This window comes from Nylanderia fulva, unplaced genomic scaffold (genome assembly GCF_048542155.1).
Source record: "Nylanderia fulva isolate GAGA-0341 unplaced genomic scaffold, ASM4854215v1 Scaffold43, whole genome shotgun sequence".
Lineage (NCBI taxonomy): Eukaryota > Metazoa > Arthropoda > Insecta > Hymenoptera > Formicidae > Nylanderia > Nylanderia fulva.
Genome location: NW_028190510.1, coordinates 71,816 through 97,895, shown reverse-complemented (window position 1 = coordinate 97,895; position 26,080 = coordinate 71,816). Strand labels below are relative to the sequence as shown.

The window sequence follows — 26,080 nt, the reverse complement described above, 5'->3', positions numbered from 1 at the left end:
CAGTTCGCTGCCTGGGTAACACCTTATCTGGATTAAAATAATAAAAAAAAATAATTTTGTGACCTCGCGTTATCTTCTTCCTGATCAAAGAATGATCAATTATTAAAATCCGAAGTTTCCGAAGTTTTTGAAGCTACGGCCGAACGTGATGGCTGATTAGGGATTTCATGATTAGAGCGCTCGTTCCCTCCCTCTTTTCAAGATGTCGTAAAGATCGCAAAATAGCCATATTTTTGCCTTATTATTAAACCTCAATTTTTTCAAAAATCTGACGTACTGATGGAATTTAGCTCGCGGTCGTTTTCAATTATAAAAAAAGAAAACCTATAAGTACCTATGTAACCAACTGACATTATTAAACGTCATTAAACGTCCAAATGACGTCAAAATGTCATTTTGACATTTAATGACGTCAGTTCGCTGCCTGGGTAACACCTTATCTGGATTAAAATAATGAAAAAAAATAATTTTGTGACCTCGTGTTATCTTCTTCCTGATCAAAGAATGATCAATTATTAAAATCCGAAGTTTTCCGAAGTTTTTGAAGCTACGGCCGAACGTGATGGCTGATTAGGGATTTCATGATTAGAGCGCTCGTTCCCTTCCCTCTTTTCAAGATGTCGTAAAGATCGCAAAATAGCCATATTTTTGCCTTATTATTAAACCTCAATTTTTTCAAAAATCTGACGTACTGATGGAATTTAGCTCGCGGTCGTTTTCAATTATAAAAAAAAAAAACCTATAAGTACCTATGTAACCAACTGACATTATTAAACGTCATCATTAATGAAACATCATTAAACGTCCAAATGACGTCATTTGACGTCAAAATGTCATTTTGACATTTAATGACGTCAGTTCGCTGCCTGGGTAACACCTTATCTGGATTAAAATAATAAAAAAAAAATCATTTTGTGACCTCGTGTTATCTTCTTCCTGATCAAAGAATGATCAATTATTAAAATCCGAAGTTTCCGAAGTTTTTGAAGCTACGGCCGAACGTGATGGCTGATTAGGGATTTCATGATTAGAGCGCTCGCTCCCTCCCTCTTTTCAAGATGTCGTAAAGATCGCAAAATAGCCATATTTTTGCCTTATTATTAAACCTCAATTTTTTCAAAAATCTGACGTACTGATGGAATTTAGCTCGCGGTCGTTTTCAATTATAAAAAAAGAAAACCTATAAGTACCTATGTAACCAACTGACATTATTAAACGTCATCATTAATGAAACATCATTAAACGTCCAAATGACGTCATTTGACGTCAAAATGTCATTTTGACATTTAATGACGTCAGTTCGCTGCCTGGGTAACACCTATCTGGATTAAAATAATAAAAAAAAATAATTTTGTGACCTCGTGTTATCTTCTTCCTGATCAAAGAATGATCAATTATTAAAATCCGAAGTTTCCGAAGTTTTTGAAGCTACGGCCGAACGTGATGGCTGATTAGGGATTTCATGATTAGAGCGCTCGCTCCCTCCCTCTTTTCAAGATGTCGTCTACGTCGACAACGACGGTGTCGTCGTCGCAACGTCGTTCTGTCTCTCTGAGCTACAAACCGAATCTCTAGATTGAGTTCTCAGCGAACACACGTGCGAGCGAAACTAATCCGCGACTTCTTCCTCCCTCCTTCCTTCGGCAACCCTTCTCATTCTGCCGTCCTATTCCTTTCTCGATGTCGATGTCGGGAACTCTGTCGAGACTAAGTCTTAAGTCTGGTTCTCATGTATAACGCGTAGCGATCCCGAAATTAGTCCAGAAACGAGAGGTGTCTACCGATAGTATTATTGGATTCGCCGGATACTTGTTAGATTCTTTTTTCCTTAGCTCCTATCTAGCTTTCCCAAATCCATGAATCTCTCTCTTTCCGACTTTTTAAATTTAATAAAAAAAAAAAAAGAATGAGTCTAGATAATTGAATAATAATTACGATAAAACAACCCTAACAGTACACATATCCCGAAGCCGTTCAGAGAACATCCTGAGGATGTTCGAATGTCCTCTGGATATCCTCTGAATATTTTTCGAATATGTTGCGCTATTAGGGAACCAATCCTTGATTTACCCTCTTCCCTTCCATCACGTTCGAGATTATGTGCGTTCGGCAACTGCGGAAATGCAATTAGAGAAGCGGAAATGCGAACGATGAGGTATGCAAAAATATATATATATATATATATATATATTCATATATAAGCGGTAAACCAAATTAATGCGAATCGCGTGTGGACAAGACGTAATCAGTCGCAGCAGTGTGCACATGAAAGGCTGACCTAAGCCTTCGTTATTGCACATGTATACGCCCGTGAAATTGCATTAGCGATCGCGTGTATATTGAGAACGAAAGCGAGCGAGATTGTACACCATATATCCCTCATCCCCTCCCCCCTTCGGCAAAATTCGTTAATATAAACACGAATTAATAATTCAACTATTTTCGTACCCAAATTAATTAATTAATAATAATAATAATAAATATTATAAATCAATATAATTATAATTTATTGCACACATCATCAATAATTAAACTCGGGCTGCTCTTTCTTTCTATAAAAAAAAGATCTTATTAAATATAATTTATTTATCTTATTAAATTTAATTTAAATTATTGAGAAAACTGTTATTATATATGTTAGTGAGATAATTTCGAAATTTGATATAAACACAAAATTTTACATAAATTTTTATCCGAATAATGCAATTTTATCTAGTTTTTTTGGGAAATAAACACGACTTATAACTCAACTTATTTTCGTACTCATATTAATAAATAACAATGATAATAATAATAATAAATATTATAAATCAATATAATTATAAGTTATTGCACACATCATTAATAATATAATGTAAAGCGGATTATATATACTCTTTATTTTCTTAGGAAAAAAAATTCAAATAATTATTTTCAAATAAACTTTATTTTACTAACCAAAAACAAATAATTTTCAATTAATTTCAGGAAGAATATTTTCAAGCTATTTTAATAGCAATTTATATACTCTTTTTATAATAACAAATAATAAGAAAAACGTAACATTAAATATGTATATAATATTGAATAAGTATTATTAGAATTCTTTATCAGAATCATGCAACCTAGGCATTGATTGTATGAGTTAATATTTTAATATATATAATAATTGTATATGTATACACACACACATATATATATATATATATATATATATAAATAGCACGTACAATGACAATTCTATATGAAACTATTATTTGACAATTTATTTTGTAATTCTACGCAAATAAAATAATGCAAATGATTTATTTGAAAATAATTTATTTGCAAATAATGTGTTTTAAAATAAATAAAAAAAATTATTTAAAAATTAGTTAGATAAAAATTATTTTAAAAAGTTGTTTGCAAAAGTTATTTGATTAAATTTTTATTTCAAATTGTGAATATTACTTAAATAATTTTTTAATCAAACAGTGCCCATGTATGATTCAGATATAGATAATACATATATTTTTATTATCTATAAAGATAAGATGACGCCAAAGTTTCATCTATATAATTTTATTTAGATAACAGCAAACGCTGCTAGTAAAGTATATAAATGTTATTTATATAATCATGCTTTCTCGCGAATTCAACAACATAAAATTTTATAACATAATTTTTTATCCGAATAATGCAATTTTATCTAGTTCTTGTGGAAAATAATGTGGTCCACGTCGAGAGATTTTCAAGCAATGTCCGTTCGGTCGCTACCGCGATGCATAATGCATACGATGCACTTTCTCACGTGATCTCGTAACGGAGGAAGGAAAGATCACCCCACAACGCCATCGAAGAGAATATCAATCCCGTAAAAGGATATCAATAGCGAATCGCGGATTTCGGAGATGTCACTTCCTCGATTCGCGGATTCTATCTTCGATGTACCGAACGCTTCGAAATATCTCGATGCCCCCTCAATTCGTACCGCAAATATTGATGTTAAAATAGAAGTTCCCTTAAGCTATATAATACATTTTTCAATAAAAAAATACACTTTAGTACAAATTTTTAAATAAATGCATACATATACAAAATGTTTCTAAATGTGTCTGAAAAACTTTAGGTTTTCAATTTTTTTTCTCAATTATTGGACAAGTTAAAAAAATGAAATGTGGTGGATATTTTTCACTAATTAATATTTTTTTAATTTTTTGTATTGTTATAAGAAGTTGAAAATAACCACCCCTTAATTTTTTATTAGAACTTTTTAAAGAACCAACCGGAATGTGATCATTTAAAAATATGTATTAGAAAACTTGATTCCTTTAGAAACTTTTTTATTTATTTTACTTTTGTTGTAAAAATCAATAAGTAGAAAATTAAAAACCTCCTGAAAGAAAAAGTATTTAGCTATAGTTGCAAATGAATAATTTTTTATAAACAATTGTGTTTTCTTTACACCAATTGATTCTTCTCGTCATTTTGTACATGAAAGTATTAAGATTATCGAAAAATAAATATTTTACGAGATATTTCATAATTTATGTAAAATTCTAATAAAATTGTAAGTATAGAATATCTCGTAAACTATTCATTTTTGACCATCTTACCCTTATAATTTTTTATAGCGAATATTACGAGGAATCGATTTATATAAAAAATTGAGGTTTTATTTAAAAAATTATAAGTAAAGGACCTCCAAATGACCTTGAAAATCGTCCTTTACAAAAAATTCAGTAGCACTAACTTTTTTATTCAAAATATCTTTTTTTTATTTTGATTTAAGCATATTTATTAAAATGGGACATCCTGTAATTATATATATGTATATGTATATAATTTATTTAAATGAAATAATATAAGATTATAGTTTATATAGATCAAGTAAATGAAATAATGCTCATAGAAGCATATCATCTACTTTACAACGCGAATTGTAGTAAAGTATTTCGTCAACCACTATTAACGTTGACCGACTTTATCAACCATTTTAATTATCCTGACTTACCATAACTTACATCATTATCAATGGCTCATATCGTACTATGGATATACGCACTACTGATAAACCGTAGAATACTCTTCATTAAAAGCGTTATAAATACATACATCAATGATAATTATAATGAGAATAATAATAACAGGGTTGGGTAATAACTAGTTAATTGGATAAAAGTTGAAAAAAAGTTAAAAAGTTATTAATTTAGTTTAATTAATTGAAAATGTATTAATTTTTAACTTCACTTAATTATTTTTGACCCTTTAACTTATTAATTTTTTTGATAAGTTACATTTTTTTCCCTGTAAATATTATTATTGCTTTTTTATAAGTTATAAACATATTATTTTTAAATTAAAGTATTATTAATTTTTATGTTCATTTGTCATCAATTGTAATTATCAAAAAATATATTTCTATATAAAAATCAAAATTTTTTTAGATTTAACTTTAGTTAATTTAATCTTAACTTTAACTGAGTTAATTTTTATTCATGCAATTTTTAACTTAACTAAATTAATTTTATAAGCAACTAACTTTAACTTGACTTAGTTTTAAAAAAATTATTAACTTACCCAATCCTAAATAATAATAATAAAAATAATAATAATAATATAATAATAATATTAATGCAGTATGTATAATATATAATAATTATATAATAATATAATAATATATAATATAGCTAATAAATACACTAAGCTGAGAAGAAAAGTCTAACTCTAAAAAATATCTTATAAATTAATATTTAAAATAAATAAACGTTGCGCATAAAATCTAAAATTAAATAATGAGCAATTAAAACGACATAACAGTTAACATCGTTATCATTAGCACAATTGAATATGCAAAAGACTTTATACATATTATGATATAATTGAACAACGATAATAATGATTTTATTTTTATACAAAAATCATATTTGTGCCATTGCTAATAACAGAGTCTCATAAATTCGAAAATGAATAAAAGTGCAGTTTCTTTTTCCGTGCAATTGCAGATGCAAATATACTCATGCATCCCAAGCATGCAATACACCCACTTATACAAAGGCACACACATATGCGAATTGTTAATGACGGAAATACGATATACAAACGTGAGAGGAGAGTTTGCCATTCTCTCGGAGAAATAATTCAACTACTATAACTTGGTCGCGAACAAGTGAATTCACGAAAAAGTTTTTGCAAAAACATATTAAAATTATATTTTTTAAAAATATATCTATAATGTCGCAAATGATTATTTTTTTTTTTTAATCTAAATTAAAGGTATGGATATTTTAAAAATAGGTCCATATATACAATAAATATACAATAAAGATATATATATATATACATATATATACATATTTTTTCTTAAAAATAACAAACAATAACTAAGTACATTTCATTGTTTTCTTACGTCTACTTTTCCTCAATTTTTCTTTCAGTTTTCATAGAAACTTTTCTAGGTAGTTTACTAACCGATATTAGTATTGCATTCTTATGTAGAATTATATTTTAGTTATATAGAACACACATTTATAGCATACAATAATTTTCCAAAAAGGTATATTTCCATTTCGTTTGTTTCTTCGAACTATTTGCAAATTGTTTGCGGTAGAGAATGAATTTGTGAAAAAGTAAAATATTGGGAAGACAATTTACACAATATTACTTTATGATTTTTTGAAATCGAATATATAATATATATATATATAATATGAATATTGTGCATGTATGTGTTTCTTTGTGCGCGCGTCATAAAAACGATTCATATATAATAAAAATAAAACATTTTAAGAAACATCAAACTGATGCGAGAAAAATAGAAATATATTAGTATACAAAATCTAATTTTAAATCTCTCTCTCTCTCTCTCTCTCTCTCTCTCTCTCTCTCTATAAAACTATAAAAACATGTTTTTTATTTTTAAGCTTTTTATTTTTAAATGTCCTATATATTTGGTGGAAAAAAGTAAGTCAAAATAATTTTTTATTCAGTGAGAAAAAACGTAAAAAAAGATTACTCATCTCCAATGATACATACATTTATACTTTATACGTTTTCATATTTCAGATTATTTACAAATTGTAGGTATAAAACAAAAATGTATATACATATAAAACAATTTAATGTCGCACGCATTGTCATCGAAAGTTTAATTGTCCAAATTGTTCGAATTTTTTTTTAGTATTTTAAATAAAAAGCATCTCGCGGCCATCATTGAGACGAGTTTTGCTCGCAATACTTTTATTTTTAAATCTCCCGTATTTGTGATGGAAACAAAGGTATTAAAAATAACTTTTTGTTCTGAGTAAAAAAGAAAGAGAGATCAATTGAACATATATCTTCAATTACGTGCAGATTAGGTTAAGTTAGGTTGATGATTCTTTTATAAACTGAATTAAGTTAAAGTTATAGTTGTTGATAAAAGTAATTTAATTAAGTTAAAGTTTGCATAAACAAAAAATTAACTCAGTTAAAGTTAAGGTTAAATTAACTAAAGTTAAATTAACAGTTAATTTTTAAAAACATTATTTATATTAAATTAAAATTTTGTTTGTTAATTCATTTAAATTTATAATAACAAATAGGAATAAAGAAATTTTGATTTTCATATAGAAATATATTTTCTGATAATTACAATTAATGACAAATAAACATAAAAATTAATAATATTTTAATTTAAAAATAATATGTTTATAACTTATAAAAAACAATAATAGTATTCAGAGATAAAAAAAATTTAATTTAAGAAAAAAGTTAATAAGTTTACGGTAAAAAATAACTAGTTGAAGTGAAAATTAATACATGTTAAATTAACTAAGCTAAGCTAAAAGTTATTAACTTTTAAACTTTTTTTAACTTTTAACTAATTAACTAGTTATTACCCAACCCTAATTATATAAAAACGTTTATACGCATTTTGCGTTTTTTCGGAAATTATTTACAAATTGTCGACAGGTATAAAACAAAATCAAACAATCCAATATTGTCATCGAAAGTTTAATTATTCAAAGTGCCATTTTTGATATTTTAGATGAAAAGCATTTTGCGGCTATCATTGAGACGAGTTTTGCTCGACTAATATATCGACTATGTCACGACACAAAGTGTTGTAAAAGAAATGCTGGCATGTGTTTCCCTAAGGATTACAACATGTAAACGTTGTCATGTACAAGTATATAGTCCGCGCTATCAGGAAGGGAGACCGTGACCTCGCCGAGGGAATAAGTCATTGTTTTGCGTAACAATAGAGAGAGAGAGAGAGAGAGAGAAAGACATCGTTGCTCTAGTTATTTAATTGAATTTTTATTGCAAAGCAGAAAAATCACTTAAAAATACTAATAAATATTTAATAATCAAATATAATAATTATTATATACATATATATTGTATATCAAATTTATTTTAGTTAAAATAAAAATATTTTATTAATATTCTTCTATTTTTTATATGTAAGTATTTTATAATTTATTATTATTTATTTATCATTAATTATATTAATATTTAATAATATATAATAATGTAATAATATTTCATATATGTAATATTTTATATTTTATACACATATATTTTATAATTATATATATATATATATATATATATATATGTATATATATAATAAATAATATTTTAATAATAATTTAAAATACTAGTCTTTTCTTGTAGCAAAATACTTATAAATACTAGTTATTATGCCTTTGTTTAAAATTGATTTCAACATCAATGAAATTATTTTTAATATTGACAATATTAATATACAGCAATTTACATAAATTAAATTGACTGTCTGTAAATAGATTAATATTGACGAATTGTTTGAGAGAAAACAATTGCTAGTTTTCTCTCATGAACAAACTACGAGAAAACAGTTATTTTCAACTTATCAGAGATGAAACATGCGTGCTTTCAGTCGAGAAACGAAATTTTTCGATAAAAGAATGTTATCGAATTGGTTGACCGCAGTTATATTTGGTAATAAATTAAGCACTATCAAGTAATAAAAAATGGAAAGTAGAAAAATAATTGTCACACAAACACACACACACACACTTACACATACACACACACACATACATATTACTATAGTAAAATTGTTTCTTAACTCATTCCATAAAGGCCATAATTATTAAAAATTATAATAATAAAAGTTAAAGATTCTTAATTATATCTTTCTAACTATATTATATATTCAATAGTTTCATTCATATAATCAAAGTAAAATTGTGATTAAATATATATAATATAATATTTGTACAAGTCGAAAATACACTTTAAAAATTAAACATGCACATATTAATTTATTCTTATAAATAAATAAATAAATTATAATATAACTTTATGTTATATAAAAAAAAGAGTACTTTAAACTTATCCATGGATGTTTTAATTCATACGTAATCTTGGATTAAATAATTGATTTCTTTTTTTTAAAGCTTGTCGACAAAATAAAATGCAAGTTATATAAATTTTCATATCTGAAAAAAAATAGATATTTCTTATTTTTGCACACTGTCAAAAAATAATATTTCTCTCGAATTATTTTTTTCGCGCGTCATTCGGTATTGGAAAAGTAAAAATAAGTAAAAAAAATCTAAATCTATTTTTTTTTCATAAAACCGCAAAAATGATAATTCGGAGAAATTATTGAAATTTAGAATTTTGTGGCAAAAATTGTCCCCCATTGGTCTGATTGGAAATAAAAACACCGATATCCCCGGAACGTTAGTGGCGCTGCTGCGAGACGACGCGCTGCTATAAACAAGCGAAGATAGAAATTATAGATGAGTTGGCGGGGTAAACAGGCGGCACAGCACGAGAGCCGAGAAAATGGCTTTTCCCCGGGAGAGAAATGCGTCTCCGCATTTTCCAGAGCGGAACGACCCGGTGTACGGACCCTCTTCTCTCATCTCTTCGCCTCTCTCTTTTCTTCTGCCCCCCACCCCTCAATGTTTATCTAATTTTCATATTATGACATATACTGTATAAATAAAAGACATTTATACAGAAACTTGTTATAAAAATTTACAGAAATTATAAAGAAATTTAAAAATATAAAATTTAGAGAAGAAAAATGAATGCCTCCCTCTACCCTCAATGTTTATCTAATTTTCATTATGACATATACTGTATAAATAAAAGACATTTATACAGAAACTTGTTATAAAAATTACACAGAAATTATAAAGAAATTTAAAAATATAAAAATTAGAGAAAAAAAATAAATGCTTTCTTCCTCCCATCAATGTTTATCTAATTTTCATTATGACATATGCTGTATAAATACAGACATTTATACAGAAATTTGTTATAAAAATTGTTACACAGAAATTATAAAAAAATTTTAAAATATAAAACTTAGAGAAGAAAAATGAATGCCTCCCTCTACCCTCAATGTTTATCTAATTTTCATTATGACATATGCTGTATAAATACAGACATTTATACAGAAACTTGTTATAAAAATTTACAGAAATTATTAAGAAATTTAAAAATATAAAAATTAGAGAAGAAAAATAAATGCTTTCTTCCTCCCATCAATGTTTATCTAATTTTCATTATGACATATGCTGTATAAATAAAAGACATTTATACAGAAACTTGTTATAAAAATTTACAGAAATTATTAAGAAATTTAAAAATATATTTTTAAATGATTTTTTAAGTTTTAAAGTTATAATAATATTTAATTATTTATAATTTATATATAGAATAGCCTAAAAGTCCTGCAACATTCAAATATTTCGAACTTTGAAAAAAATGAATAAAACTTAGAGAAGAAAAATGAAAATGCCTCCCTCTCCCCTCAATATTTATCTAATATTCATATTATGACATATGCTGTATAAATAAAAGACATTTATACAGAAAATTTAGAAAATGTCATAAAAATATACAGAAATTTAAAATTATAAAAATTAGAGAAGAGAAAAATGAAAAATATATTAAACAATTATTATTATACAGCGTGTCTCGAAAGTTCTGCAAAAGATAAATGTCTCGAAAACAAAAGCTTTTTAAGAAAAATGTTTTAAATAAAAGTTATACGGATTTAAGTGGCGCATTAAAGTAGTAATATTAGTGTGACTGTAGAAATAGTATTGTTAATAAGGCCATGCAAAATTCACTTTAAAATTAATTAATGGAAATTCTTATTTTTGAATTTATATATTCACATACCTTAAAAGTTCTTTTTCATTCGGTATTTTTTCGAGTTATAAAGCTTGAAAGATATAGTACTTTTTTTGACGTAAAGTACAAAATATTTTATAAAATGTTGAGTTTTCAGTAATCTTACTTTGATTCTTTTGTATACAGAATAACGAGACCAATTAATTGGTGTAAAAAAATATAATTATTAAAAAAAAATATGTTAAAAATCGAAATACATTTTCTTGAAAATAACTATGTGTTCTCTTTTTACACCAATTGATTTATCGAATTATTTTATACATAAAAGTATTAAGATAAGATTATCGAAAACTAAATATTTTACAAGATATTTTGTGTTTTATGTCAAAAAAGTACTGTAAACTTCAAATTACAATTCGAAAAGTATCAAATAAAAAAATACTTTATTATAATGTTTTGAAAAGTTCTCGAGATAAGTTACAAGAATGTGCAATCAAAAATAAAGGTTTCCATTAAAATATTTCAAGATAAATTTTACATAGTCTTAATAATGCTATTTATAGTCACATTAACATAATAGTATTTGAAACATTTTTTTCAAAGTTCGAAATATTTGAATGTTGCAGGACTTTTAGGACATTCTGTATATAAATTATAAATAATTAAATATTATTATAACTTTAAAACTTAAAAAATAATTTAAAAATTCAAGTAAAAATGATATTACATTATTTTGACATACATATACACTAGGATAAATTATAGACATATAGAAATTTAAAAATTAGAAAAATTAGAAAAACTAGAAAAAATCGGGAAAAAGAAATATTTTATTGTTGAAAATATAAAAATTCTTATGTGTAATGTTTATTAAATAATTATACATAATTATAAGTAAATATTATTACTATTCTCACGTTTGTCTGTTTTATTATCAATCAATTATTATTTTCGTACTTCTAGTCTTTTGTCGCATTAATTTGACAGACTAAAAATACTTCTCTACAATTGCAATACTTACATTAATGATCCTAGGAAAGTTCGATTTCATATGAAAAACGAGAAATTACAGTTTTCCTTATCAACTTTTATCTCAATATAACGTCTCGAATGACAGACGGCTGTCAATTAATCATATTATGTGCTTTATATAAAAAATATATCCTTTGTACGAACTATAAGATCTTTGGGATTAAGATACATAAAAAAGCACTGTTATCCTCTAAATCTAGATTAGAAGTCTAATATAAAAGTATAGTTTGTATTACGATTCGTACATACGTGTACGTGCGTTGTAGGTATTTATAGGTAGGATTTATAGGTAATGTAAAATTCAAAATATCAGTATATAATTATGCTTCGAAAAAATGTCGGTAAATACGGATATTTTTAATTCTAAAATGAGGGCGCTACTATTTTATCGGAGTTCGTTGGTCGCTGAGGGAATCCTTTGAAAATTCGAGTGGAAAAATGTGATATATTAAAACTAAAATTTAATTAAATTTTTCGAGTCTAAAATTTATATCTCATCCTTTATACTTCTTTATATATTTTGACCTCGCACAGTCTCTCAATATTAGTAAAAGCAAAATCAATTTCCCATGTTTCTCTTTGCTTCAATCTTGATCGTGTATGACAATTTGGACAGGCAAGCTGGTTCGAGAACACGCAGTTCTGTTTGCCGGAAATTGACGAGAAAGAGAAGCTACTATTGACCTAATTTCGGTTCATTGTGTATAAACCGAAACTAACCGAGCGAGAAAATCCTCCGATCTATAAGTCTATAGATCCTGCTGGCCGTCTATATAGATATGTACAACATGTAACCAATGTAAGTAACCGTTATATGTACAAGAAAACGCGGAGATCATTGGATCGATGGATCTATGTCTATCTGTAAAAAACGGTATACGGAATTATCAAAATTAAATTTTATCTACGGAATTTATATACTTAATTCATTAAATTATTATTGATTATCAGGGTTGGGTGAGTTAATGATTTTTTTAAACTAAGTTAAGTTAAAGTTAATTGCTTGTAAAATTAATTTAGTGAAATTAAAAGTTGCATGAATAAAACATTAACTCGATTAAAGTTAAGATTGAATTAACTGAAGTTAAATCAAAGTTAATTTTTAAAAACATTATTTTTATTAAATTAGAATTTTGTTTGTTAATTCTTTTAAAATTTATAATAATAAATAACAAAGAAATTTTGATTTTCATGTAGAAATATAGTTTTTGGTAATTACAATTGATGACAAATAAACATAAAAATTAATAATACTTTAAAAACAATAATGATATTTAAAGATAAAAAAATTTAATTTAGAAAAAAAATTAATAATAACCAGTTGAAATAAAAAATTAATACATTTTGAATTAACTAAGCTAAGTTAAAGTTATTAACCTTATTGTAACTTTTTTAACTTTGAACTAATTAACTAGTTATTACCCAACCCTATTAATTATATGAAAAAAACGAAAGAATTGGGACAAATAGTCTGAGATATTTATTGTCAGACTTGAAACTCCATCATTTTCCTCGTCCATTATACATCTGTCGTTACTCTTATCTCTCTTATTTGATAAAAGATGATAAGAGGTGATGCAAACACACGGCATATACTTGTTTGCGACGTCCTCGATCGAACATTTAATTTCAATAACGAGCATGTCTCTGCTCTACTATAGAATCTTAAATAATTAAAATATTAAAACTAGATTAGGGCGGATAACAACATATATACATGTATACTTTGCTATATACAGCATTATCAGATACATAACAACGGAATATATCAGTATTTTCTCTCATGAAAGCATTGAAACACTTATCAATTATTTGCATATGGATATTTTATGAGAAAAGGGAATTATATATTGATGATTTTTATTGATTTTTGTGATAATATTTGTATAAACGTGTAGTTCTGTTCCATGACAAAAATAACTTATTATATGTTATTAGTTGTTATAATAGTACAAAATAAAAAAAAGAAAATAGAAAAAAATAAAAACAAATAAAATAGAAAATAAAATATGTATGTAATTTTGCAATCCCCTTTGTAGATAATATTATAATAATATTACGTTGAAGAATTAGGTACTATACAAAATTAAAGTCACTAGATTTACAAAGTACCGCAATTAGTAACAAAAATCGCTATTTTGACTCCACGTAAAACAGCAATTTCGAGCTTATATATTTGTTTTAAATGTATTTTATAATTTTATTTTTTGTGAATAAAGAAAGATAAAATCGTAAATCACAAAAAATTGCATAAAAAACTTACACAAAGTGTGCATTATTACATTACTTGACGCCATTTTGACTCCAAAAAGGACAAAGGATTGCGGTGCTTCGTAAATCTAGTGACTTTACAAAATTATATTTCCCAATAATGTAAAATAAAATTATGCAAAATTATAACATTCGAAAGACGTAATTGTATATATAGTTTCTTTGTTTAAATTTTGTTTAATTAATTATATTGTTCCTTGACACCCCGAATATATGTATATATCGACTATACGTGTCGACTATAACTAGTATTTCCAGTATGTCCAGTTTCGCAGATACGATAATCCAGTTTATCTGTACACGTTGCAATTATGTAACTGTATTTCTAACACATGATTAACCTAGAGTTATGTATATATTGTACATATATCACATGCATATATTTTAACGGAGGAAAAATTAAATATGAAAAGCGTAATTATTTTTATTATGTTTTATTCAATTTATTATAATAAAGATAGAAAGAGAGAGAAATGTTTGTTATTTTTTATTTTTATATTTAATAAAAAATAATAGTTAATCATAATTTGATAATAATATTATCCAACATAATTAATGAAAAATAATAGTTTTATAAAAATGAAATCTTTTCTCTGATTCTGTTTCTGTATATGTGAGTTTAATAAAAATTCTAACGAAATTGAAACTATATATACAATTACGTCTTTCGAATGTTATAATTTTGCATAATTTTATTTTACATTATTGGGAAATATTATAATTTTGTAAAGTCACTAGATTTACGAAGCACCGCAATCCTTTGTCCTTTTCTCAAAAATTGTTGTAATTATTGTTCATGGAATTCTTACGCATAAAATTTCCTCTCACGATTCAGCAATTTTGACTTCAGTTGGTTTCTCACCGTGGTTTATTACCGTGCAAAATTGTGCGATATCGGTTAATAGAACTTGGCGGAAAATTAAAGAGTCCAGATTTCGCATCGTATAATTGAATCGCTCTCGATTTCTATATCTTTTCTTTTCGTTTACGTTTAGTACACTATCGGTATTAAAAATCTGTATAATAAAAAAATATTCGTATCTAGTAATTACATAGCGGGAATATAATCGAGGTTGTAGCTCTATTTTATTTTACGATCGTCAATGCTCGTTAGAAATGTGATCGATTGAGCGTATCATGAATTACAGTAGAACACGCAATATAGAAACAGTCGTTTAACTTTTTTCCTCTTTTTTTTACTCATTCTACGCGATATTTTTACATACATAGTAAAATGTATTACTAATAATTCAAATTTATAATATATATATAATAAATATATAAAATTTTATATATATATATATTTTATATATAAAATTTTAATTTTTTATTAGATTTATAAAAAAATATATATTTTTAAAGAATAATAATAATAACAATAATAATAATAATCGTATTTATTAATTTAATTGTATGCATGATTTCTTGCATTAATTTAATATTAACCATATGTTAATGTAATTAATCTGTTATTATTTATATAAATTTTATTTATACAAGTTTATATTTCTTTTCCTTTTATAAAAATTTGGTTATTTATATTAATTGCTTATCTTAATTAATTAATTTACAATTTATATAATTTATAATGTTATTATCCATATATATTTAAATATCAATTCTAATAAATTCTTAATCAATCTTTTTAATCCTATATATGTTGGCACACTTTGACTACTTAAAAATTTATCCGTATTTATTAGTCTCCGGATTAATATGACAGTGATAGTAATACGATGATAGATGCATTGTAAATCATGTTATAGCGAAAAAAAAGAGTCTCCGTCAAACCGAAGCATGTAACGATCGCGAATTATAGTATTCTTCGTAATTAAATTTACGAGCGAAACAAGCAGATGCGAAATAATCATGACGGTAAAAGAACGACTACCTGTTGCATCGTTACGTCGTTGCAGAAAAATGTAGTATTTAAATAACATTTAAAAATTTATTTATATATCATTTTATCTGTTATATTATGTGTTATAAGTACAACGATCTGTTCAATAAATAAAAATAAAATAAAAATTGCAGTGATACTTTCATAGAGATTTGATATAGAAATGCGGTTATACAGAATATACCAAAAACTTATTTATTTTGCTCGTTCAATAAAATGTTGCAAACAACAGTTATTTGATTTGAAAGGAAACAGAAGATGAGCTATATTTACTTTTTTCTAAAAAGCGACTTTCAAGGTCATTTGAAGGTTATTTATGTTTTTTTTTTAAATAGAACTACCATATCTTCTTTTTATATAAATCAATTTCTCAATTTTTTATATAAATCCATTCCTTCAATTTTCAACATAAAAGTTATAAAGGTAGATGACGCAAAAATAAATATTTTACGAGATATTTAATTTATGTAAAATTATGTCAAATTTAAGTATAAAATATCTCGTAAAACAATTCACTTTTTGATTATTATACTAACTCTTATTACTTTTTACGTCAAATAATTGCGAAAATAGAGTAGTTTTAATTTGAAAAACAAATAACTTTCAAATGACCATCTTTTGTCCCCCTTCTTGTATTTTAATCAGTCGTAATTGTTTGCTAAAATAATACTAAATTGATGCGATGGCGGTGTATTATTCTCATTTTTCTGCATCACTATTGTTTTTCCCTCAATCAAGATTGAGATCGTTTCCGATCTCACAGCGTCGATTCCCGCGAGAGAGCGTGGGAAATTTTTTCTTTGTCAGTTGTTAGACGTTCTAAGTTTTCAAGACAGCTGATCCGTTTCTTTTCTTCTTTTCCAGCGTTTGAGACACTTTTTTATTTCCCTCCTATGTCTCCTATGACAAAATTGCCTATTTAGAAGATTTCGAAGCCTTGAGAAGTGGCACATTTTTTACAGCGTAAAGGCGCCATTTTGTTTTAGTTTAGCTAAAAAGCGACTGTTGCCAAAAAAGTTTATTTTTTATTTCATATTCTTGTACAAAATGTACGTCAAAAGTACTTTATAATTTTGTTTGTGTTAACCAAATGAATAAAATAATATAATATGTATTTTATTTTTTTGAAATTAATATATCTTCCAAAAATTAATTTTCTGTGAAATACGAAATATCTAAATTTTCTTGCAACTAAAAATGTTGTCTTTCTATTATAATATTTAATGCTAAGTAATCGTAAAGATTTAAAATTACTTGTAATCTTTTGTAATCTGACAATGAATCACATACATACAATTCAAAAACAAAGTCTTGCGGAATATTTTATATTTATATATTTATGTAATATTTAAAAAATAATTATATTATTTAAAAAAAAAGATATTCGAATGATTATGTATATAAATATCTGTGTTTGTATCTTTATACTTATACATATATATCTCTTTTAATTTGATTATACAAGCAAGTATAAAATTATAGCATTTTGAAATCGTCTTTATATAGGATATAAAAATCATGAATAAGAAAATAGAGAATTATCATTATAAAAATTTGTATCAATGTCTTGTGACCTTTGGAGATCAACCAGAAATCACCGTTGACATTATTTACCATGTTGCAACTTTTGTATTTTTTCTATAAAATTTACAATATATTTTGCCTCAGGGAAATATTAGCGATGTTAACGTTCAATAACTAATGATTCAATTAATCAAATGGTCATATATATAGATTTATTAACATGCAGTTAATTAGTCAACAAACAAACAAATAGGCATATTAAAGTTGACAAATGTTAATGACGTTGACAAATGTTAATGGAGTTGACAGATTTCAACAATAATTTCAATATTAATTAATTTACAATTTAATTATATGCATAAATTGTAAATGCGGATTTGTTTGCGTTTAATTTTTAAAATATATTTATCATCGGCGAATGTGCATAATCGCATTCCGAGGATCAACCGCAAGATGACACAAGATGATGAGAAACGTTAACATAACACATATGATGAGTGGATACATGCTGATGACGCATTTCTCTTCGTAATCTACTGGGATCCAACGTGATTTCATACGCGTAATACAATGACGAATTTTAGAAAGTGAGGGAAAAATTCCGACGATGGATCTTTTTTCTCACCAGTTTGTAATCGATCCCATCATATCGAAAACATCAGTGTTTAACCGTCGAAAAAATAAAATTTGCATTTCATTTTATTTGCCATTAATTTCGCTTCGATTTGTAAATTCAACAAAAATATATAAATAATATAATGATGTTTTCTTCGATCAATTTTTCTTCTTTTTTCAGCGAAAATTCAATTTCTAAATTTTAAAATATCTCCAAAATTGAATTTACAATTTTATTATACTAAAATCTATCTCTGAACTTGTTTAAGGAATACAATTTTATTATCTGTTCTTTTTTTTTGGCGAAGCTTAATCCGGAAAAAAAGTATTTTAAACTAAAGTGAGATATCCTTAGAAATTATATGTGTATTGAAAGATAAGATTTGATTTACTTTGTATTCTTTGAATCTGACCAAATACGCACTTCTGGACTGTATATTATCTTTGATAATTATATGTCATCGCGGAAATGAAGCGTTATTGTAACTGCAATCATCACGCTTCCGCTATCGCCATGTAATCACGTTCATGATGCACCGGAAATTAAGATGACCTTCATGCTTCGCAAAATTTATAGCGGTTTAACAAGATGTCTTTGAAATTGATCAGAAACTGTAAGGTTTAAAAACCTATTGACAACAAATACAATTAAGAATATAGAATTTGACAAACAATACTATGGAGAAATAAAATTCTGAGGAAAATAAAAAAATAATCAAAACAATGATTAAGAGAATTTAATGAACAAATCTCCCTCCTATATTTTCAATAATTCAACGTTTCTAAAATATTTATCGTATATTAGAAATATATTTATATTTCTAATAAGTTATTAGAAAAGAGTCGCTTTTTTATTTCACTCGATCTACTTTCCTAACAGCACACATATCCCGAAGACGTTCAAAGGACATTCTGAGAATATCCTCTGAAAATCCTCTGGATATCCTATGAATATCTTTTGGATATGTTGTGCCATTAGGATTTTCCAATAAAATTCTTGAAAAAATTCGACGTTTCGAAAATATATATGTATTTATCGTCGGAATATAACGAAGTGGAGAATCATATATGGTACATTCCATGTGGAACAGCACAATGTGAGTGTGGGATCGAATAGACCTAACAACAACCTTTTGTACGCGTTCTCTACCACGCGATTATAACGAAACGTAATTCCAACGTTCCACGAAGGCGCCATGGAACATCGCGCACCTGTACCAATAACATTTCCCGTTGTATGCGTGTACTCGCAAATAGATACACGCGCGCGCGCGCGCGCGCGCCCGCGTCGAGATTACGTATGTTCGTCCCGACTGTCATCGGTATAATTACGTTTGCAAACGGCAAACGCACTCGTGCATGCGCCGCCGACCCCGCATCCCGCAACGCCTAAAGCCGCACTCACATTGAAGGATGAAATTATATAGAGAAGCTATGGAAAATTGTGCATTATAATTGGAAAAAAATTACGTATAGGATGTAAATTGCAACTATAGCTATCTATACATAGATTTTTTAAATAATTATATGTTTTCTTTACACCAATTGATTTCTCTCATTATATTTTGTGCATAAAGAAATCGAGAGGTAAAATCGTCAGAAAATGAATAGTTCTCCAGGTAGCATACTAACGTCATTAAACGTCAAAATAACGTCATTGATGTCGAATGACGTTCTTTTAGATTAGCAGATATTTCATTGTTTTTATATCAAATTAAAGTATAAAATATCTCAGTAAATTAGACTTTTAGGCCATTCTACTCTTATAACTTTTTATGACAAAGAATCGATTTATGTAAAAAAAATATAGTAGTTCCATTATTTAAACAATCCAGCTTAACTTCTAAATAACTTTGAAAAAACGCCATCCAAGGGCAATTCGGGGTAACAATATTATGTTTTCCTTGAAATCCTACAACTTTCAAAGAAAAGAATGCTAAATCATATTTTTCATTAAATCATACCTCTACTGTATTTTTTAAACAGAGTTAAGATTTTCAGGTGATAACGCTGTTGTATCATAGCTATAACTTCACTCGAAAATGCCACAATGTTTTTCCAAGTAAGATGATAAGTGACATTTATAAATTTATTTTGTGTAATTTTCATGTAATATTTAACACACTGTGCCTAAGCTATCACTTTGAGAAGAATAAGCAATTAAAATTATTAAAGCATTTTTTCAAATTTGATAAAGCAATAAAAGTTAAACAATGGAAGTCGATAAAACGTACCACTAACTTTTTTCTTCTTTTCGTACTCTGGTACGATCTACTAAATTAATTTCTTTACTTAAGCATTAATTTTTTTCTTTATATTTAGATGAACAACCGAAGAAAATGGTACCAACTTTTATCATTTATATCGAGATAATACTTATTTATACTTTTGTATGACACAAAAATATAAACAATTTTGTTTAAAAGAATTTATGATTATAATAATGACATTCTCATAGATGTTTTGTAGTAGACAGAACTTTTGTAGAAACTTTATGGGTGTTACAATTTTTTAATTTTATTGTTAGAGGTACAATTATAAAAACTCATACAATGCAAAAATTTAGCAAACCAGTATATATATTGTAAATTATATCAAATACTATTATACTTTTTTTAATTTTTAATTTACGATATAAAATGATAAATTCGTGTTAATGTTTAGCGTATATATTGACAAAGAATCATAGTTTCAAATTAATAAAAAGATTTATATAGAAAAATCTATAAAAAATATTTTTCCTGAAAATGTATTATTTGCAAGATTGACTGCATCACTTAAAAAATGAAATATCTTGTACATATGTATATACATACATACCTTTACAAGTTTGAAAAAACCCCTTTACATTTTACAGTTAAACAATCGCATGGCAGCAATCTGTCATAAATAAAAATGTCATTTAAATATTTTACGATTTATTCATACAAAAAATCTGCTATATGATTGTTTAACTGTAAAATGTAAGGTGTTTCCAAACTTGTGGAGGATACTGTATATATAACATACATGAGTATAAAATAGATAAAGAAATGAATAAGATAAAGGGGTGTTGACATTTCAAATCTTAGAGGATTAAGAATCAAATGAGATAAAAAGACAAATTTGACAAATTTAAATCTCAATGGAAGATTAATTACACATCATAAATCGAAGGATTCGTTCTAAAAATAAATGTTATCAATTTTTATCGGCAAAAAAAATAAGAAGAGTGAGAAGGGGGAGAAATAGAGAGAAATGTGAACCAAAGCATAGGATAATCATATACAAATATTTCAATGAACTTATTTCTTTCACAGTTTTGTGAAGAGTACAAAAAACAGCTTCCTTTCTCACACAATTTATAATATGATACTTCCGATATTTTTTTGCACTATTTCCCTAACAGCACACATATCCCAAAGACGTTCAGAGAACATCCTGAGAATGTCTTCTGGATATTCTCTGAATATCCTCTGAATATCTTTCGGATATGTTGTATTATTAGGGTTTTGATACTCGATGAAAGGATAATAATTGTATTTTGATATGTTTTTATAATTTTGTTTTAACATTTTGTATAATTGTTTTTTGATATTGACTATATTTCTGTCAAGTTTTATATATTTTTAATTCATATTCTGAAATGACATCATGAACGTATAGTGTTTACCATTCTACAATACATTAAATAATAACCTGAAGAGGACTTACTTTAGGATCGAAACGTTGTTCTTTTTTAATAAAAGAATTATTATTCTTAGCCAGTATTGGTCAATAAAATTATCTCAACCTTGTTTTTAATAATTGTATTGTTAGAATTTGAACTACTCACCTCGGTGCCACCCTCTTCAGTTCTCCGAGTGTCGGATTGTACATATCTCGGTTTCGCCCGCTATTTCTCGCCACGCCTTCGTCACCATTCACCACGTCCCCGTTTATCACCAAATCCATCAGATCGGCGAAATCGTCATGCCTCCTGACCGTCGACGATGACGGAGTCAGTTCGCTTTTCCCGGATTTTTCAACTGCAGGCGTCGCGTCGCCGTTCGCCTGTTCCCGGCTGCCATTACCTCGTTGAAGGAACTTCCGGCGGAAGTTGTTGTAGACGCTGTCGGCGTCCGCCGGGTCGCCGACCCTAACGCGAGCGTGGCTTGGGGTCAGGTGATGGCCGCTGTAACCCAGATCCATCTGCAGGTCCATCACCAGCAGAAGCGTGAATACGATTGCGAACGCGCTAAGGCCCAGCACCAACTTGTCGCGAATGCGGATGAGTCTGATAGTCAGTTTCATGTTGGGATTTTTCTTACGGAGTCCGTCGATCGAGTCACTTCTCTTGTTACCTTCTAATAATCCTTGCTCGACTATCGGCAACCGCGAATCGTCCGATCGATGATCCAGAAGACGATAGGACTCGCGAATTAGTCGTTGGTTGCTCAGAAATTCGGGATTGTTCTTCGAAGCAGGTGAATCGTTGGTGTATATCCTGGCGACTAACTCTTCTATCCTAATGGATGGACTTTTCGAGATATTTGCGCAATTTTGTCTAGAATTTACTATTAATGACGAACGTCGATCCACAGATTTATCCAATCGATGATTTGTACAATTGAAAAATTTCTGTGAACCTTTTTGAACTATTTGTTGACGAGTTGGACCTTCGGGATTGTCGATTATCTTCAAGATAGGCAAATTGTTGCCGTTTACTTCGATAATTCGACTTGTCGGAGTTTCCTCGCAATATTTTATCCCAACAATTGGATTCTTCGAGCTCTCCTCGGAGTCTTTTTCCTCATCGACCGATTTCCTTAGTACCCCTTCGTGTTTTACTTTAGTGCCTCGAGTTTTCGAAATCTTTTCAGAATTCTTAATCTTGATGACCGAATCTTTCAAGTTCCTCTTTAGATCTTCAACATTTGTGCATCCCAATGCACTTTCAGATTCCGCGATGAAATTGACCTCCGGACCTTCTTCGGAGCTATCTTGCTTCGGGCAAGAGAAGATCCTAGAAATTGTAATATGCACTTCGGATGGTTTCGCGATCGACTGTTTCGCATAGCAATTCGAATCCGTAAGTCTGCATTTCACAACGGACGAATCGTGTTTATCGGCTGACCCGTCGTTATCAAACCCTGTTGACCCTTGACTCAGCCGGACTTCCTCCGGTGGTGGCGATCTTTTTGCTTTACAGTCGCTATTGCGTATTTTCTTAGCTTCCTGAAGAATTGACCCAGGAACTTTCGATAGAAGATGACGTCTGTGAATAATTGATGATCGATAAGGGAGATCAACCGAATCGTTTGTCTGTTGAAACGAAAGATAGTTACAGATGGTCCATTTTGCTTCTGATAGTCTAGTCTTTTTTCCAATTAAAGAAATATCTTCCTCGGTTGAAAAAGAAAAATCCCTCGTCGAAGAAAACTCTTGGTCGCTGGTTCTTTCGGTCAACGACAGACCCTTTTCAGAAATATCGTTTTCTTCTTCAATTAAAGAAGTGCCTTGGTTAGGTTGTGAAAAAATAACTTCCTTAGTTGGAGCAAAAATGGTATTTGTCGGAAACAAATTTTCCCGAACGTTGTTTTCTATTAATTGCAACCGTAAAGCTTCAGGAATATCTCCTTCTCGAGTCGAAGGAAAACAATTTTTTGTCGATAAAAAATTATTCTCGATCCGCGCTAACTTTATATCATCAAAAATCTCTTTTCTCCGCAATAATGAGGAACTCTTTGTTACACATGTAGACAATTGTGAGGTTTTCTCAAAAGTTTTTTTTACCAAAAATATCTTGTCGTCGCAAATGCTTGTTGACGGTTCTGAATTTTTCCGAATATTTTTGTCCATTAATCGCATTAATGGATCAAGGGAAATAGTCTTCTTCAGATTGTCGCTGACATTTTTTTTAATCGAGAGACGTGGATTTTTTTGAAAATAATTCTTTGAGAATAAACGGAGAATATTATTTCTGGCCGATGACAGATTCTTCCCGATGTTTTCCCGCGTTAATTGTTCCTTAAGATTTAACTTCGTCAACAGTGTATCTTCTTTGATTTTCTTCTTTGGCAATGAAATGTCTTCATGAAGCCCTTCTTTTTTTGACAATGAAGGATTATTCAGATTGTATTTCTCCGCAATTAATACACTCTGCTGATTGTTTATTTCGGCTATCTTTCTCTGAATATTATTCTTCAGTCGATTTTCGTAAAAATCCTTTCTCGCTAATATTAGGATTTGTCGATTGCTTCTATCAGTTGACAATGTTTCCCTGTTTTTTCTCAGCAACAGAGAACCTTCCTTTAAAATTCTTTTAATATCTTTTTTCTTTAATATTAAACTCCGTCTTCTATTGTCTAATGATATTTCTTCTCGAATACCCTTCTTCAACGACAAGAAATTCTCCTGAACATGTTTCTTCCTCAGATTTGGCTTCCGCTGGATGTTTCTCTTTGGAAACAATTGGCTTTTATTGATCCTTCCCAGCAATCTATCACATCTCTTACCGATTTTACTCTTACTCGACACTCTTCGCAAGGAATCCCCCGCTTTATTAAAGCCCTCAACAACTTTCACTTGATCGTCGATCCCACCATTTGACAATTCGAAGGATCCATCTGTTATTACCCTCCTTTCGAGGTTCCTTGACTTTTTATCATCATCATTCTTGTCTTTGAATTTAAATCTTCGGCTCGTCGATCTCGATCTTGATTCTCTGCCCCTTGATCTCGAATCTTCGGGTCCTTCGCGCAATTCCTCGCGATCAACTTTCGCGTTATCTGTGTATGTCAGGCGGTCGGCAATTGCTGTCGCGTTGCTGCAGCTTGTACTTCCGGAACATTTCCCGTCAGCCAGAGCTCGGGATGATTACGAAAGAATGATGTAATCCGGCGTCGCGACGCGCCGGATTCTCTCGAGAAATTTAACGAACGACGGATACGATCACTCGATTGCACACGACACCCTTTGTTGCACTTTTATTGCACTTTGAACATTTGTGAAAAACGGCAAAATATATCACTTATGTAAGTTAAATAAAAATGTGTTTATTACCCAAATAAAGATTGAATTAATTGGTGAATATATTAATTAGATTTTGAATACCGGTGCACAACGTCCTTTTTATCGCGCCGTCTGAAACAGAAAAATAATTTAAATTATATGAAGAAAATATTTTGACAATTATTATTATTATGTTTATACAACTGTTATTAATTTAGTTATACAGATGAGAATTTGTAAATAAAAGCGAAAAATTTTAGGAAATGATTCTTTGTCGGAAAAAGCGATTTTTTATATAAACACATATATACTTTTCCAAAGAATGAGGTAAAAATTAGGTTTATAATTTTTTTCTTAAATTTTGAAAAAATTAAAAAAATATAATTTGGTGAATATTTTTCACTAGTAAAAAGAAATGATTAATATTTTTTTTAGTTTTCTGCATTGTTATAAAGGGATGAAACTCACAACTCTTATTCAATTTTTATTAGAATTTTTTAACCGACCAGAATATGATCATCTAAAAATATCCGGTAATAAGAAAGTTTGATTCTTTTAAAAACTTTTTTATGTATTTTTTTATAGAATCAATAATTTTCAAAAAAACAAATAAAAACTTAATTTTTATCTCCCCCTTTGAAAAAATGTAGCTTCTCAGAGAGGGATATCCGAGTATATAAAAAC

At 28.1% G+C, this 26,080-nt stretch overlaps 1 protein-coding gene across 1 annotated transcript in view; it reads right to left on the bottom strand.

Annotated features, from left to right (window-relative positions):
- The window catches only part of LOC114937741 (uncharacterized), a 58,831-nt gene extending 33,587 nt beyond the window's left edge, over positions 1-25,244 (bottom strand). Inside the window, exon 1 of the mRNA XM_085486391.1 lies at positions 22,239-25,244. Coding sequence (XP_085342517.1) covers positions 22,239-24,253 — 2,015 coding nt within the window. The 5' untranslated portion in view covers positions 24,254-25,244. The remainder of the gene's footprint in view (positions 1-22,238) is intronic.
- Between the last annotated feature and the right edge of the window lie 836 nt (positions 25,245-26,080).